The 14,148-nt window shown below is 36.3% G+C and overlaps 3 protein-coding genes across 5 annotated transcripts in view; 1 reads left to right on the top strand and 2 right to left on the bottom strand.

Annotated features, from left to right (window-relative positions):
- The window catches only part of Taf1 (TATA-box binding protein associated factor 1), a 29,399-nt gene extending 28,104 nt beyond the window's left edge, over positions 1 to 1,295 (bottom strand). For both annotated transcript variants that reach the window (XM_074172136.1, XM_074172137.1), the window contains exons 1-3: positions 1,036 to 1,295; positions 636 to 978; positions 342 to 584 (exon numbers count right to left, since the gene is read on the bottom strand). In XM_074172136.1, the coding sequence (XP_074028237.1) occupies positions 342 to 584; positions 636 to 978; positions 1,036 to 1,163 (714 nt within the window). In that variant the 5' untranslated portion in view covers positions 1,164 to 1,295. The remainder of the gene's footprint in view (positions 1 to 341; positions 585 to 635; positions 979 to 1,035) is intronic.
- Positions 1,296 to 2,373: 1,078 nt separating this feature from the next.
- Aptx (aprataxin) lies at positions 2,374 to 3,598 on the top strand. The gene is made up of 2 exons (XM_023158269.2): positions 2,374 to 2,969; positions 3,214 to 3,598. Exons 1-2 carry the CDS (start codon positions 2,528 to 2,530, stop codon positions 3,378 to 3,380), a joined length of 609 nt encoding a protein of 202 aa, XP_023014037.2. The 5' UTR covers positions 2,374 to 2,527; the 3' UTR covers positions 3,381 to 3,598.
- A 3,713-nt stretch (positions 3,599 to 7,311) lies between these two features.
- The window catches only part of LOC111503850 (uncharacterized), a 41,038-nt gene continuing 34,201 nt past the window's right edge, over positions 7,312 to 14,148 (bottom strand). The window contains exon 3 of one of the 2 annotated variants that reach the window (XM_023158271.2): positions 7,312 to 8,820. In XM_023158271.2, coding sequence (XP_023014039.2) covers positions 8,653 to 8,820 — 168 coding nt within the window. In that variant the 3' untranslated portion in view covers positions 7,312 to 8,652. The remainder of the gene's footprint in view (positions 8,821 to 14,148) is intronic. The other variant, XM_074172139.1, reaches the window with a different exon arrangement.

Here is a 14,148-nt window from a genome sequence, read left to right as displayed (position 1 = left end):
AGAAAACCCAGAAACTATCTCTTCCTTGTTTAATACTTTTTTATCAACACTCCTACTAAGTTGGTGAATCAAATACGCTCTACAAACAGTGAATTTGAAAAATTAGTAGATTTCAATCCTCATACGATGTATTTGACTCCATACACAGGTGACGAATTGTTTATACTAATAAATAACAAACTAAAAAATAAAAAATCATAAGGTCCAGATGTGTTTTTCCAAATCATTTAAAAACTGGATAAATTATACCCATTTTCAAAAAAAAAAAAAAGGATCCAACATCAATGGAAAATTATCGCTTTGACTTTTGAGTGGCTAAAATAAAAGATAATCAGTCTCACCTTTCCATGGCGAAAATCTGGAAATAGTTCTGTTACGTCTATATTAGCATATTTAGAAGGCAGCATTGCGGCCAAAGGGGTCTCCAATTTCTTTTTATCATTGTCAGATTGATAGGCAACTACTTCCGAACCCACTGATTCTGCAGATTCTTTGATAACAGGTAATTTTGGTGGAGGCATGAGCTTGACATCTTTATTGGGAGTTTCATCATCAGCATCATAATCTTCATTTATACTGTCTGGCTAAAATCAAATTATTAGTGGTTTTGTTGAAACACATGAAACAGAATTTACCTCCTCGTCTGCAAGTTCAGTCATATCGAAAAAATCTTCAGCTGACGGTGACTTAACATCAGTACCAGAATCATATCCGCTTTGTCCTGAATAACTACTTTGGCTGAAATTTCCTTGACTAAAACTTGACTGACTGAAACCTCCTTGACTAAAACTTCCTTCACTATGGCTGCCTTGCGACCCATATCCTTCAGAAGGTAAGCTGCCTTGTGAACCAAAGCTTTCCATCCCAGTATCATCTTGTTTTATGTGAGGGCCATCATAGGTTTCAGAATCACTTTCGATTTCTTCTTTTATTTTTTCACCTCCTATTATGTCTTTCACAAAGGAACCCAGACCCAACCTTGAATATTAAAGGGAATGTATTCCAATAAGACATCAATATTCAAAAGATACTCACTTTCCAAGGGAAGCAAGCTGTTTTCGTTCATTGGAATCAAAAAAATCTGTTTCCAAATTTCCTGATTCATCAATATTTCCAAACAAAAATCCAGTGAGTATGCAACTTTCATCTTCACTGTCCCTCATATTTACAGAAACTGTTATCTATTCTTAGTCATAAAATAAAACACATTTGTAAAATTTCTTGAATAACCATTAGATCAAAACTAATAACATTCTCAGTTCAGACACAAGACACAACGTACTTAACTGAGTCACAGAATAGTAAACAATTATTCTGTGACAGCTATCATTCCAAACAAACCATAATAGGTTTGTTCTGGTTCGCAGTTAGTACTGTTCGAAACTGTCCGAAGTCATTGAGTCAGTTGTAGTCTGAATGAAAAGGTTTGCGTGACAAACCTGATATGTAGCACAACAGAAATAGGATTATGCCGACATCATGAATGTAGAACCAAGAGATCGGTTCGAAATAAAAAAGGTTCTGTGTTCTGTTTTAGCGTGTTTTAATAAAAGTGAAAACGAAAAAGTAGGGTTTATGTGACATTTCATAGGTAGGTTTACGTATTCGTAAATTTTATTTAGACATAAAAGATTCTACAAGTTGCAAGTTCGGAATGAACGTAATGATGTATATGAATTGTAATGATCATCATATCCCTGATCGGAACCACAGGATAATATGTCAGAAGTCAGAACAGAGACAACTTTAGAACAGACTTATATTTTACTCATGTGTGTCACAGTATTTCGTAATACTTGAAAACCGGCTGCAAATCGATTCAATTATCTGAAAGAACAATTCGATTTACAGCCAATCTTACTATATGTGAATTTTTGTACTTATAATCCAACGTCCTTCGTGGTATTAACCAGGAAAGTAGTTGGTTTGTGATGTGTGTCAGTCCATTAACCTACAGTGTAGGTGAGTCGTGACTGGCCTGAACAAATTGTTCTTTCAGTTATCAATTTCCACTTGAAACAAATGAATAACAAGAAGTTTTTAAAATTAATCCGCTTCGTGGATACGTTTTCATAGCTACAATTGACGGAGTTATCAATTTCCACTTGTAACAAATGAATAATTCTTGATATGTCAACATCAAAAATGAAGAAAATGGTTGAGGAAATTTGTTATTGATGTTGATAGTATTTCTGTTATAAATAAAATACAAAAAAATAGTACGTGCTCGGTATTTGAAAACAAAAAAAAGCATTCAATTCTGCCAGTTAGTAAATATTATTATTCTTATTGAAAATATGCTTCTGAAGTAAAACTCTATAACTAAAAAATATGGATGTACGACTTTCTCTAGTTACGTAGTTGGCAACCTTGCAACCCTGTGGGGCGGTTGGTTCGTTTGTTTATAATTTTTTTAAGCAGGGGGTTAAGAGCTGAAAATATTTCGTTATTTTTTAATTTTAGAATTGGGTACAGAAACAAAATTAAAATTGGTTTTCTGGCTGAACAAAAGAAATTGCTGAGAGAAATGTCCAAACGAAAAAATGATGATTCTACTCAGAAAACGGCCCCTAGTAAAAAAATCAATTCTGGTCATTGGGCATTAGGACTGCTGAAGACAATGGAAGATCCGAAATATATAATACAGTCCGATGATTTGATTACCATAATCAAAGATGCTTATCCAAAAGCTGAATTTCATTACCTAATATTGCCCAAGGCAAATATCAGCAATTTGAAAGCATTAAACAAAGATCATATTGATCTTCTGAAACATATGGAAATTAAGGCAAAAGAATTATTGAACAGTGAAGCACACAAGCATAAACATTTCAAACTAGGTTACCATGCTGAAGCTAGCATGTTTCGTTTACATATGCATGTTATTAGTGATGATATGAACTCGCCGTGTCTCAAAACTAAAAAACATTGGAATAGTTTCAACACAGATTTTTTTCTTAATTCAAATGGTAAGAAATAATTTGTTTCAAACATCTTCAAGCTGAATTAAGTAACGTGAACATTACCCTAATGCCAATCATTTTGTGAAAAAAATATCAGATTAACTTGCGTTCATAGATACATTTTAATCACTGATATCAAGTTGATATCTGCTACAGTTCAGTTGTGTGAAGGGTTACTGTGCGTGATCTATGAAATGAACATTTGCCTTTATGCATCAGTGATTTCCTATGTTAACGTTTCATTTTTCAGAGGTATTGTCAAGCTTACAGAAGTATGGAAAAGTAACTATACCTTCTAAAGAAACATGTAAGTTATATATGGATTATCCATTGAAGTGTCATAAGTGCTCCTACGAACCAAAAAATTTACCAGACCTGAAGAAACACATAGTGACACATTTGGAGAAGAAGAACTGAAAGTTTATGAAATCATGGTTATCACACCTTTAACGAGTATACCACTGACTTGAGTGATATAAACTCATTCCTCATTATATATGCAGCGTCAACTAACAATTATTTCAAATCATTTTCTGAGCCAAGTACCTAAAGAATTAAAGAACTGCAGGCACCAAATAAAAAGCTTATACAAACTTTGGCTGAGGAAACAATAAAAATCTTTATTCACTATCTTACGTGTAATGAGTTTATTTTCAGTAGATTGAAAAGTTGGAAACTACTTAATTTTTTCCTACTTTATAAAAAAAAAATTAGAATATAAATTACCTAGAGGTGACAAATTGTTAGTTTGAATACTATGATATTTGTAGTAGCCGCTTAACTTGAGAATATGGTAACTTTGATGAATTTAGTGCATAAGAAAATGTTCTTAACAATTGGTAGTTGCTGTTAAATACCATCAACAAGCTATAGTCCTTCCAAGTATCCATTTCAATAAAAACCCATGCTCCTTTGTAAGATCAGGATGTTATTGGTGCTTACCCTCTGACTCTCTAGTCGCCATTGAAAAAAAATCCCTCTTTCAGAAAAATCATAACATATTCCTATTTTCTCTGTAATTTCTGCCAAAAATAAACAGAAAGACCCATTCGAAATCTGTTTTTCTGTTAACCAGCCCATTAAAAAAATGTTCCTTGAAACAGACAGGAAGTTTTGGGTGGAAAATCAAACCAGGATTCCACAACGAACTTCTCTCCTCATCCACTCTTGCTGTCTGCTAATCCCCAACTGCAACGGGGCCATCTTGCCACTTTGGTAATGGGTTTTGAAAGTCTGGCTAATCATCCAGCCAGGGTGCTGCGAAAATAACATAGGTTGGCATATGATGAGCAATGAAAAGTTGGGACTGTTAGTTTTTTCATTTATTGTTTATTCAATTGATGAATAGATAATTAGAAACATATTTTTATAAGCAGCTCCTAAATTTACAGATTTTGGTAATCTTGGAGTAAACCTCTTGGAGGAAGGGTTTTTTAATTAAAAGAAAACTCTTTTTCTGCAGCACATCAGGAGATGTCTTTTCATCTTCCGATGATGTTAACTTGGTGAAGAATACATTGTTTCACACGTTTTGGCCGTTTTAATGTCATGTGTTTTTGTAGTTTAAAATCTAAAAGAATATTTGTTCTACTGTGTCGTAGTATATAGTGATTAATAGAGAATTTTGTACTCTCTATATTGATGCTGTTTATTTTTTCTAAATTCAAATTTTTTGCCTCTTACCCTTGTCAAAAATTTCTTGAAAGTTGTTTTTAAAAAACACATGCTCCTTATTTTCATTGAAATGGGAGTGCTAACTCTCGTTTCTATCTATAAACTGAAACCTACATTGCACATCAATGTGAATGTTGAAAATCTGTAGCTTCCCCCCCATGAACGACAACTCACAAGCTAAGAACTAACAAGGTCTTACCTTTCAACGTGTGATTCCTAACACAATGTAAATAAATATAATATTGGTTCTCAAATTCACAAGAAACCAGAAATGAGGATGTTATGTTCACCATAGAAACTGACAAGAACAAAACCCCAACAGACTATAATATTAATAATTTTTAGTAGTCTCAAGAAACACACAGTTTTTAGATACGTCAATATAGTTTCTAAAAAATGCTTGTAGATAGATTAGAGTTACAAAAAATACCAAGTTAACAAGATAAAATTCAATTTACAAATTATAAATCACATATCTATCATATTATATTTATTCAAAGTTGAGTAAAAGTTTGGGAGGTGACCACAAAAGTGTCCCTTTTTTCTTGAATAACTTCAAAAATTGATCAATTTCATATAAAGGATGTTTGGTTAATATTTTCTTCAATAAGTTTTTGAATCTTCTGAATGGCAAGTTGCGAAATTCGACCGATAAGGCATTGTATAGCTTAATTCCTATATTATCTGTTTTTTTTCAACCTATTAGCTGTAGGAACAAGGTTTGATTTATTTCTTGTATCATGTTGGTGTACATCCTTGTGAGCAACTTTACTCATAAAGTTTTGTTGAACAAGAAGCAGATTTTCATAGACAACTGAGGATAGGGTCATTATTTTAAGTTTTGCAAATATTGGTCGACACTTTTCATCATAATTGGCAGAGATTATGCTTCTTACTGCAGATTTTTGAATGAAAAATATTCTATTAAGATGTACCTTTGATGCATTATTCCAATTGATTATACCATACCTGAGGACTGAATGAAAAAGTGAATATGTTGCAAGTGCCGCACTTTGATTTACTATTTTTTTAATTCTTCTGATAGCAAAAACTGTCTTGCTAAGTTTGCTACACATGCTATTTATATGGTCTATTCATTTCAGGTTGGAATCTATTCGTACTCCCAAAAATTTGGTAGAATTTTTGTCTCTCGATTTAAGCAAATTGTTTCAAAAGTTAGAGTTTCTGTTTTTGTTCATTGAGAATCAAGTCATTTGGTGTGAACCATGATCGAGCTTTCTCTAATATGTCAGTATGGATCATATGAGGATTATCTATTTTATCTATTTTTTTGCTCAAGGTTGCATCATCTGCATACAATATAGTTTCTATATCTGACGAGTTCATCAAGTGAGGCAGGTCGTTGATATAGGTTAGAAACAGAAGTGGCCCCAATATTGACCCTTGTGGCACTCCCCTTAATATTTTTCATATGTCACCGAATGTTTTGGAACTCGGAACATAAGCACGCCTCTGAAATATGTCATCTTTGTTTGTCTCATACAGGTAACAGATTCATTGTCCTTTATTAGCTATAACCAATGTTGCCAAATGGTGAAATAGAAACGAATCTCTTTGAATGTTGAATGCATTATTTCATTCCTCTTTTTCAAGTATTTAAATAATTTTTCAAAGAAAAAGGTTGAAATGATGAGTTTAAAATGCGTTGTTTTAGAGCTCTTTTATAAAAACTACTTGATTTCCGTCAGAAGGAACATTCCCCATTGTTGAATAACGTCAACGGCGATCCAAATTTACTTAAAAGGGGTCATAACTGATGACGAATTATGGGTTTATGGTTATGACATCGAAACCAAAATCCAATCGTTCCAATGGAGAGCCAAGACAAAAAAAAGTACGCCAAGTTCGATCAAATGTCAAGATTCTGTTCACTGTTGTCTTCGATTAACATGGCGTAGTGCATCAGGAGTTCTTGCCACATGGTCATACGGTCAATTAAGAGTACCTATTATCATCAAGTTATGCGCGCTTGCGAAAAGCAATACGTAAAAAACGTCCGGCATTATGGAAAAACAATTCATGGCTTTTGCATCACCATAATGCACCTGCTTACTCGTCATTGCTTTTAATTAATTTTTGGCCATAAACAACACTTCAATCAAATCTCAGCCACCGTATTCATCAGATTTTGCCCCCTGCGAATTTTTCCTGTTCCCAAGATTGAAGAGCCCATGAAAGGACGGCGTTTTGCGACGATTGAGGAGATAAAAACCAAATAACTGAGAAAGCTCAAAGACATACCAAAAAGTGCATATCAGAGCTGCTTCAAGAATTGGAAAAAGCACTGGCACTGTGTGGGAGTACTTTGAAGGGGAAAACAATGAAATTGAAAGAATATACTTTGAGAAAAATAAAAATTTACCTCATTTTTTGAATATGTATGTTTCTTCTGTAACAGAAATTTAAAGGTAAATGAAGCATATATCTAATCTATCTTAGAACTAGATTCAATTTTTCTGTTGATTCTAGAGACAGCATACTCAAGAGGGAGTGTATTCTAACTTATATTCAACATCTTCATTTTTGGTGTATTAGGATTATCCCGTTTATTTAGTAAATATTGTATTTAATACATTTCATCAACAGTAGGTTACTCAGAGATAGACGAATAACTGTAATCATAAACTTTTTTAGAATACAAATAAAAGAGTAATCAATTCAAGACATTGTATTTGTAAAGCAATAATAGTAAACACATGCAACACAAAAAACAGCTCGTTCGATTGGCTAAACAAATCAATGTTCTAAATTTCAGGGCTTAAAATATTCGCAGAACAAATTTCATTCAGAAAAATTTTCAATATACTTGGAATATAAATTGTGATTGCATTTTCGAATAACAAGCTTTTAGAATTTATACCAAAACCTAAACATAGAATAATAAAAATAACTATCTGCATACTAAGTAATCTCAGATTATAAAATCACATTTCGGTTATCATACACACCTAATGCTAAAACACCGAGAAAAATAGCATACGTTCAATAAGAAACATACAAAGAAGTATGCTATTTTTTTGGAAGTGGAAGAGAGAATATGAGAAAAATATGAACGGATGAATCAGTACGGTAACCATTTTATTAGTTGAACTAACCAAGGATTCACCTTGACTAGATCAGTTGGAGGACTCTTCATTCTGGTAACCAATAGAGTGATAAAAACCGACCCAGCAGCAAGTGATACTGTGGTGAAATGGTTACCATTAAGTAATTTATCGTTTGTTCGCAACATCAATATAGAAACAATTTTCTTTGTTAACAATTTTCAATTAATAACTTATGCAAGTCCAGCCTCTAAATCCTTGAACAGTTTTGTAACTGTGGTAAATTACGAACTGAAATAAGCAGTTCACAATATGACACAATTGCAAGTCAGTATTATTCTCACAAAATCATTAAACATCAAACAGCATGGGGTAAATCATAACGAAAAATTAAATTATCATGTTGCTAGAAAAAATGAATGTATAAAGAAGTTATGTGATGATATGCTCAATATAATAGACTAATAATACTACAAACAAAAAATTAACACAGTATGTAGGTAATGATTCCGCAGTTCGAGATACATATTGAGAATCGGGGTTGTTATCCTTTGTAATCCTTATTGGGTAATTGAGTTTTAGTAATTAGTAAACTAAGGTCAAATATCACAGTAATTCTTGCACAAGCTAGTTGGATCCAAGAAGATAGACGTGGCTAATCGCAAGCAAACAACTTTTCACTTCAGAATGACTAACCAAGTCTCAAACTGGACCATGAAAATGTTCGATCACCTTTCTTAGTTGTTCACTGAGCTAAATGTTAAAACATTATTTTATTTTTGCCTTGCACACAAACCCCAGGATCACAGAATTGTATTATGACTCGCAAACCGAAAATACATTACCTACATACAAGAGGTTATTTCAACTCGTGCCAGTAAGGTACATATTTTCCTAAACAGCGATATATAGTGTGGTAACAGACCGTTCGAATCAAAAATAACCTCAATCTAGTGTCGAATGCGCTCCCATAAGGCGTGTCTGAGAGATGCCCTTGCAGGACTCAATTCGCATGGACTGGGCGTTGGGGGACTGAAACCCTCATCAGCAGACAAGGTCATATCATCTTCTTCTTCGGAACTAATAAGCTGTTCTAAGGCAGCTGTACCGTGAAAGCTCTAAAAATATAAATATCGAAAATTAAAACAGAATTGCAGAAATCTGAAACACTGTCAGTAAATTTAGAATTTTAGAGAAAACTTATGATACAGATAAATTGTAAAAAAAAAATCCATTCAAATTTATTTGTGTTCATTTCTCAATAAACATACTTTTTTGTTTGAGAACAGGGTAGAGATCTACAGAATTATCCCAGAATATTGTGTTAGATTGTTTCAAAAGTTTTTTCCTTTTCAATCTCAAATATTTATTCTACTGTGTCCCGGTATATACTGTTTGATATTTATACCCAAACCAGGTAGGATGGACTACACCTTACCAAAAGCATTCCGACCAATTAGTCTCTCATCGTTCTTCTTAAAAATTATGGAGAGGCTATGTGAGCGGTACATAAGAGATGAAGTACTAGTTCAAAACCCACTTCATCCAAATCAGCCTGCATACACTCCAGAAAGGTCTACTGATTCGGCCCTTCACCATGTGGTTGGCAGAATCGAGAGATCATTGAACAACAAAGAATCCACCTTGGGTATATTCATAGATATCGAGGGAGCGTTTGATAAAACAACCTTTCCAAAAATTACCCAGCAACTACACTTGTACCCCTGTACACCTGGTAGTAGGAGAATGGATACTCAAGATGATCTCTAGTAGAGCAATAAGTATCAATGTAGAAGACATCACAGTGAAGAAGACTGGTCATGAGGGGATGTCCACAGGGAGGGGTCTTATCATCCCTTCCCTGGAACATAGTTCTGGATACCCTGATTAATCACCTCAACAATAATGGATTCTACATAATTGCATATGCAGATGGCAAATTTGTGAACACACTGTGCGATAGAGCGCAGGATGGGCTCAAATTAATAGAAACATGGTGTAAGGAACACTCACTGTCGATCAATCCCAAGAAGACTGAGATGGTCCTTTTTACCAGGAAAATAATTTGATCGGGCTTAAAACCTCCCGAAGTCTTCAAAAGCAAACTAAACTTCTCTGAAGAGGTGAAATCCCTTGGTACTATCCTCGACAGGAAGCTAACATGGAACTCTCACCTACAGAGTAGAGCAAAAAGAGCATATGTGGCTTATGAGCAATGTCGGAGGATAGTGGGACGCGCATGGGGTCTTTCACCCCGTGTGGTCACCTGGATCGGATCTACACTGCAATAATAAGACCTATGTTAACGTAGCCATTGCATGGGGACCGAAAGTTCTACAAGCAATGGCCATCCAAAAAATATATCAAATACAGCAATTGGCTTGTTTAAACATCACAGGAGCCATGAGACCAACACCAACCGCGGCAATGGAATTAATTACGGGTCTGACCCCTCTGGACCTGTACGTTAAGGAGGTTGCGTTAATGACCATGTTATAATTACGCACGGATGGTGTAAACCTCGAAGTAGGAATGAATCAATTGAGGCTAAGCCTATGGCGAGAAGAGCTCGCTGCGCAATCTCTGCTGCAGGCAGCGCGTGATGTAATTGAACCCAGGTTTGGGTTTAATAAACCCTTCGAAATACAAATAGAACAGAACACAGAGTCAGATGCTACAAATGCAATACGTATATATATATATATATATATATATATATATATATATATATATATATATATATACAGACGGCTCAAAAACCAAGGAAGCTTCAGGATGTGGAGTGTACTTCAGATCACTAAGCCTAAGGATTACGTGGGAAATGGGAAAAATACCAGCGTGGTCCAAACAGAACTGGCTGGTATCTCGATTGCCACAGACAACGTGTTACCTCAGGGCTAGTACTAGAGTGCCACCAAGATTTAGCCAAAGCTTCGGTAGATAATAATTATCCTGAGGTGGGTTCAAGGGCACGACAGGGGTAAAGGTAATCGCATTGCTGACTCTTTAGCCAAGGAAGCGGCTGGACTAAGAATTTTAGGACCCAGTGGCACCTACGGCCTGATGACTTCGACAATTGCGGAACTAGCCAAATGTTACACCCATGCTCAATCCCTAAAGAGATGGGATGGAATCAAAGGATGCAATCTTGCCAGGATCACCCTGGGCGACCCTAGGAAGCTGGCGCCGAAGAAATATCTGGCGATGACCAGGAAAAATCTACGCTTAACAGTAAGATTTCTGACTGGCCACTGTCAACTAAGGAAACACCTCCATAATATGGGGCTAGTGGACACACCTCTATGCAGGATCAGTGAACAGAAAGATGAGACTGTCAGGCATGTCCTATGCGAGTGCCCGGAGTTATCGTCAATAAGAGAGTGTGTGTTCGGCGGTTCTTGGCCTACACCTGCCGATATCTGTTTAAAATCTGTTTTTCCGTTAATCAGCTAACGCCCCCATACGAACGACAACTCTCAGAAGTTGAGAAACTTGTGCGAGCTAAGGACTAACGAGGTCTTACCTTTTAACGTGTGATTCCTATATGTTTCCAAGTGACCTGTCCACCTCCCTGGAAAGGACATGATGGACAATGACCTAGGAGGACAACTCCTCGGGAGGATGTACATGTGGCCTAAGTGCTGTGGGCTTACACTCACCCTTCCTACTCTACAGATACAGATACTGTTTGATATAGAATTTTGTACTCTATACATTGAAGCTGGCATTTTTTTACAAATATTAATTTTCAGCCTCTTTTCAGCTTATTACTATAGGGCAGTGGTTCTCAAACTATGGGGAGCAATTTGGGTGGGTCGCGAAAACAGATTAAAAACACTTAATACTTTAGAATTGTTTTTCCCATCTTGGATTAAGTCTAGGGAAGAAAATCCATTTCTTTTGAACATAGCCTTAAGGGAGCTGATGGGGTTTTCAACCACATATTTGTGTGAGAGGGCATTCTCCACTTAGGTGTATTTAAAAAACAAATATAGAAATAGGCTTTGTGTGGAAAGAAACCTGCGTTAAAAGCTTTCAACTTTCAACCCAGATATAGAATCTCTTGTAAACGTAAGCACCAGTTCCACAAGTCACATTAATCAAGTAAGTCTTATTTTTTCATCATTTGTATTTGTTTCGTTTTAAGATTCTGAATTATAGGTCTTTTTTCTTACTGTATTTCATCTTCAATTATCTTTACCATTTTCTTTTAGAGGTGTATTCCTCAATAGTGAGTTTTTACGATAATAATAATAATAAAGATATTAAGTAATAATAATTATACTTATCGGAAAAGTCTAGGGATATTTTTAAAAATGGCAATAATTTTTTTTTAGATCGCTTTAGGGAAAATAAAGTTGACGGGTGATTATTAAACGAATGTAACTTACAACAAAATTTATTAAATGGTCAAAAATATTCAGTGCGCATATAAGCAAAACTAAAAAAAAATATGGCTCTTCTTTGGCGCCCCGAAAAAAAATCATAATACAAAAAAAAATTGGAATCAGTACAAAGTATGGCCTCCACGCTGGTTTATTACGGCCCTACATCTATCGTGCATTGACAAAATGAGATTGTCAATGTCTTGTTGAGGTACATTTGCCCATTCAGCGATTAAAAGCTCTCTCAATTGAAACGTTGTGTGAATGTTCCCCATATGCGGAGTAATTCTTCGTTGAAGCATGTCCCACACATGCTCGATGGGATTCAGGTCCGGTGATTGTGCTGGCCTTGGCAATACATCAACTCCTTCGTTGGTGAGCCAGTCAGTCACTAGACGCGCGACATGTGGACGAGCATTATCGTGCATTAGGTGGAAGTTTTCACCAACAGCACCAGCAAACGGACGGACGATAGGTAGAAGAATGGTGGCCCGAAAAAAATCATAAAATAAAAAAAATTGGAATCAGTACAAAGTATGGCCTCCACGCTGGTTTATTACGGCCCTACATCTATTGTGCATCGACAAAATGAGATTGTCAATGTCTTGTTGAGGTACATTTGCCCATTCAGCGATTAAAAGCTCTCTCAATTGAAACGTTGTGTGAATGTTCCCTATATGCGGAGTAATTCTTCGTTGAAGCATGTCCCACACATGCTCGATGGGATTCAGGTCCGGTGATTGTGCTGGCCATGACAATACATCAACTCCTTCGTTGGTGAGCCAGTCAGTCACTAAACGCGCGACATGTGGACGAGCATTATCGTGCATTAGGTGGAAGTTTTCACCAACAGCACCAGCAAACGGACGGACGATAGGTAGAAGAATGGTGTCGAGGTACTGTCGAGCTGTGAGGGAGCGATTTGGAAAAACGAGATCGGTTCTGCCGCCGATCATGATTCCGCCCCATAGCATTACTGTACCACCTCTGTATGTGTGGACTTCCTGGACGTGTCTCAAACGTTCATTATTTCCAGGTCGTCTCCACAGTCTTACTCGACGAGAATCTGGATGAAATCCAAATCTGGATTCGTCTGTCAACAAAACTGTGGCCCAATCATTTGCATCCCAGTTTTGATGTTCTTGACACCACTCTAATCTTCTACCGCGATTGCCTCTCGACAAAGGTGGACATCTAAGTGGCCTTCTGTTGTGGAGATTTGCTTCATGCAGTCGATTTCTGACAGTATCACGACCAATGGTTACCTGGTGCGTCTGCTACAACACGTTAACCAACTCAGGTGCTGTGATTTTCGGTTGTCTTCTTGCGGTTAAGACCAAAAATCGGTCTTGAACTGCAGTTGTAGCGCGTCCTCGCCCTGGATGTTGTTCGGCTGGACTGCCAGTTTCACGGAAACGTCGCCACAATCGACTGATAACACTTTGGGAGACCCCCAAACGAAGAGCTACATCATTTTGTCGCATGCCACCTTGAAGAAGCCCTACAGCTCTATTCATCTCAGCCAATGGTAAGTGATGGCGTTCCATGTTAAAGCACAATATTTCCAGTTTAATTGCTGAGCAAGAACTGCATAGAATGTACAAACTCGACACTTTCAGATTATTCATTTTAGCCGAAAACCTACAGTTTGTTAAAAAACTTGATAAAAGATTAGTTACCGTTTTTGCAGGCTTTGTTCAACCCATAGAAATCTACAGGGTGGTCGAGTGTACCAATTTAATCAAAATTTATTTTTATGATATTTAGTATGTTATAAAAATATCCCTAGACTTTTCCGATGTGTGTATTTAATATGTGGGTCGCGAAAAAAAATTTAAATTTTGCACCGAATTCGAATTGAACAAAGCGCTTCCGAAACAGTCCGAAAAATTAACGAAGCATTCGACAGTGATAGTGGGGGACATTCAGTCAGTGGTTGGACACCGATTCGCCACCCAGGCACTCCCCAAAAAAGAAAACCTACCAATTAAAGACCATGGTTTCTGTATGGTGGTCAGCGGCTGGTGTGGTTCGCTATAGCTTTCTGCAACAGGGCCAAAC

Source organism: Leptinotarsa decemlineata, unplaced genomic scaffold, assembly GCF_025532065.1.
Source record: "Leptinotarsa decemlineata unplaced genomic scaffold, Ldec_3_MD MMD2_tig00000035_RagTag_RagTag, whole genome shotgun sequence".
Taxonomy (NCBI): Eukaryota; Metazoa; Arthropoda; class Insecta; order Coleoptera; family Chrysomelidae; genus Leptinotarsa; species Leptinotarsa decemlineata.
Note: the sequence above shows the minus strand (reverse complement) of the source record. Positions and strands in the feature narration are given on the sequence as shown.

What these genes read in the sequence shown, in the direction of transcription:
- Aptx (XM_023158269.2), top strand. Translation starts at nt 2,528, where the DNA reads ATGTCCAAACGAAAAAATGATGATTCTACTCAGAAAACGGCCCCTAGT. An exon ending in TTTTTTTCTTAATTCAAATG is followed by an intron (nt 2,970 to 3,213) that starts GTAAGAAATAAT and finishes TTCATTTTTCAG; the next exon opens with AGGTATTGTCAAGCTTACAG.